General features: G+C 45.0%; 1 protein-coding gene across 1 annotated transcript; it reads right to left on the bottom strand.

Annotated features, from left to right (window-relative positions):
* Positions 1 to 1,582: 1,582 nt before the first annotated feature.
* LOC121148211 (40S ribosomal protein S17-like) lies at positions 1,583 to 2,113 on the bottom strand. The gene has a single exon (XM_040968299.1). The coding sequence runs from the start codon at positions 2,099 to 2,101 to the stop codon at positions 1,583 to 1,585; it is 519 nt and encodes a 172-aa protein (XP_040824233.1). The 5' UTR covers positions 2,102 to 2,113.
* Positions 2,114 to 3,138: the final 1,025 nt, after the last annotated feature.

Raw genomic sequence — 3,138 nt, forward strand, 5'->3', positions numbered from 1 at the left:
GCCTGTCTGCCCTCTGAGCAGCCAGCAAGGACTTCTTTCCGTTCCTGGCAGACCCTAGTGCTTCTCTTACTTACCATTTAGTGCTATTTGTTGACAGCCTTTCTTTTTGTATTTTGGATCACACACATGGGCAGAAGTTAGCATCCCCTCACTGTGAGGGGTGATTTCTGTCTGCAGTAAAACAAGCATTGAGTTTATGAAGAACTTCTAAACACAACCCCCACCCCCCCAAAAAAAAGTCAACAAAATCAATAAAACTACCCAAGAAATTTCAAACTCAGGCATTTTGAGATTTTATTATTTATTTAAAAGGTGGACTCAGTCTCTCTCTCTCTCTCTCTCTCTCTCTCTCTTTCACACACACACACACACACACACACACACACACACACACACACACACACAGAGAGTGGGCAATCAGAAGCTGCTGTGCATTTCCCCAGTGCAGGCAACAGTTGATGTGAGTCAAGGTTAAACCAAGAGCCAAGAACTCTCTTTTTCATTAGTGACAGAGACTCAAGTACCAGTGTCATCATCTGCTGCTGCTTCCCTGGCCCGTTAGCAAGCAGCTGAATCAGAAGCAGAATAGCAGGGACTCCAGTAACGGACAGGGGTGCCCTAAGTGGCAGTTTAACCCTCTGTGCCGAAACAATCGCCCAACTGTTTGTTTTTTTAATTAAGAAATGCTGTTCGTGTGGTGGTTTAGTTTAGAGGTTAAGATGTGAGTGAAGATAGCTTTCTCTCATTTCACAGGGCACGGACTTCACCCCCACTTCAGGCTTCTTGCTCCAGCTTTCTGCCAATGCAGATCCTGGCAGGCAATGGCGATCGTTGAGGCGATGGGATTCCGGCCACACACTCTGGAGACCTGAACCGAGTTCGTTACTCCTAGCTTTGGTCCTCAGGTGGAACCCCAGCTTCTGATGGCATTTGAGGAGTGAACCAGTAGAGTTTTTTTCTCTTCCTTTTGTCTGTCTCTCTGCCTCTAAACTAGGTAAATAAAAATTAACTAAAAAGTTCTCAAAAATGATTAGTATGTAGTTAGGAATGGGAACTACTTGGAGTGTAATAAAGGATTCTTATTCCTGAATGGCACTTCTGGATACATTTATGGAACTGTGTAACTGTCAGTACAGTTCCTGAATGGCTGGAAACAGCACACCTGTCACATGCATTCATTACTTGGTAACTGGGATAAATTGAACGTATCCTAGGCATTTTCCTTTATTCAACTCTTAGAGGGAGACCTTGTCACTCCCGTAGATACTACATTTTGCAAAACTTTAGAGTGAGTCTCATGGTTATATTTGTGTTTTTTCTCCCCAAGGTATTTGTACAAGTTCTTATTTCACTTCAGTTTGTTCCCCTGCACTGTAACAATCTAGAGAAAGGGAGGTTTGGGTGGTTGAGGCCAATAAAGAAATAGTAAAATAAAGAATTTACAATAATAAGTCCTTAGCCAAAAGCGATATGTGAGCACTGATGTTCTGTAGTACGTGCAGATGTGGAACCATCCACGTCCATGGAGTTCCGCACGTGAAGATGCTGAAATCAAGCACTTACGTGGAGTTTCATTGTCCTGTCAATTAAGGAGAAAAATACAGTTTTGTACAACTTTTCTAAGACTAAGACATTCTTTAAATGTATGTGTACTTTTGGGGGGGGGGGCAGTAGTCGTGTTTATTGAAAATCGTACAGTGGGGAGGTTCACACGGCTCCCCAGGGGCGTTTTGAAGTTCACCCCGCCAGTGGGCTGAGTGACCTGCAGGTTGGACAGGCTGCCGATGTCCAGAAGCTTCAGCATCTCCTTCGTGTCAGGGTCCACTTCGATGATCTCCTGATCCTCGGGGACGTAGTTGTCTCTCGGCTCCCTCTCCTCCTGCAGCTTGATGGAGCTGCCTCTCACAGGGCCTCGCTGGATGCGCTTCATCAGGTGAGTGACGTAGCCCGCGATCTCGTTGCGGAGCTTCTTGCTGGGGATGATGGCGATTTCCTCGCACACGCACTTGTTGGTGTGGAAGTCATTGCCCAGCCGGGTGTAGTGCTTCTCAATGATGACCCGCGCTGCCTTCTTCACGGTTTTGGTGCGAACGCGACACATGTTGGCGGATCGTGAGTCTGTACTTGTACTTTAATACGCTCTTTCACATGCTTGATTAGAACCTGGAGAAATTTAGAAGAAAGCGTCTGAATCGGGAGACAAAATTTGGCTGAATTTCTTACTCTTGTCAGACCTTAGGGTGATTAATAAGAACCAATGTTTTTTTATTTTTTGAAAGGAAAAACTGGTTAAGTGTTAAATTTATGTGGAAAAAATTGGTAAAAGATTTATATATTGTTATTTGAAAGGCAGAGAGAGAGAGAGAGAGTTTTTCGTTCTGCTGGTTCATTCCCCAAGTGGTTGCAACTGCCAGAGTTGGACCAGTCTGAAGCCAGTAGCTAGGATCTTCTTCTGGGTCTCCCACATGAATATAGGGGCCCAAGGACATGAGGCACACTGCTGTCTTCCCAATCCATTAGTAGGGAGGTGGATCAGAGTGGAGCATCCAGGACTTGAACTGGCACCCATATGTGATGTTAGTACCACAAGCAGAAGCTTACACACTATGCCACACCTCCAGCCCTGACATAAAAAATGTAACCTTTTAAGATAAACAGGGTTTTACACAGAGTCTGGGGCTATAGATGAAATGAATATTGCACCAATTAGCTTCAAAAGGCAGGCTTCCGAAAAGCTTATCTAAGAGGCCTAAGGTGGGTGGTAAAAATAAAATCTTCCAAAAGTTGGCTTACTTTTAAATTCTTAGAACTTGTGAATAAGACAAAAGAAAGAATATCATCTAATATAGTAAAGATGTGATTAATCATGTTGAGAAGGGCTAGCGTTCGATTATTTAAGACGGATCTAAACACCACAGCTCTTTGATTATCAGTGAGGTAGAAGATTGGAGAAAGAGGGCCTAGCAGTGTGGCCTAGTGGCTAAAGTCCTTGCCTTGAACGTCCCGGGATCCCATATGGGCACCGGTTCTAATCCCGGCAGCCCTGCTTCCCAGCCAGCTCCCTGCCTGTGGCCTGGGAAAGCAGTCGAGGATGGCCCAGAGCTTTGGAACCCTGCACCAGTGTGGGATACCCGGAAG

Source organism: Ochotona curzoniae, unplaced genomic scaffold, assembly GCF_017591425.1.
Source record: "Ochotona curzoniae isolate NIBS_2020 unplaced genomic scaffold, NIBS_Ocur_1.0 scaffold_4683, whole genome shotgun sequence".
NCBI classification, from domain to species: Eukaryota; Metazoa; Chordata; class Mammalia; order Lagomorpha; family Ochotonidae; genus Ochotona; species Ochotona curzoniae.

Coding starts and splice junctions, on each gene's coding strand:
- LOC121148211 (XM_040968299.1), bottom strand. CDS start 2,101: ATGTGTCGCGTTCGCACCAAAACCGTGAAGAAGGCAGCGCGGGTCATC.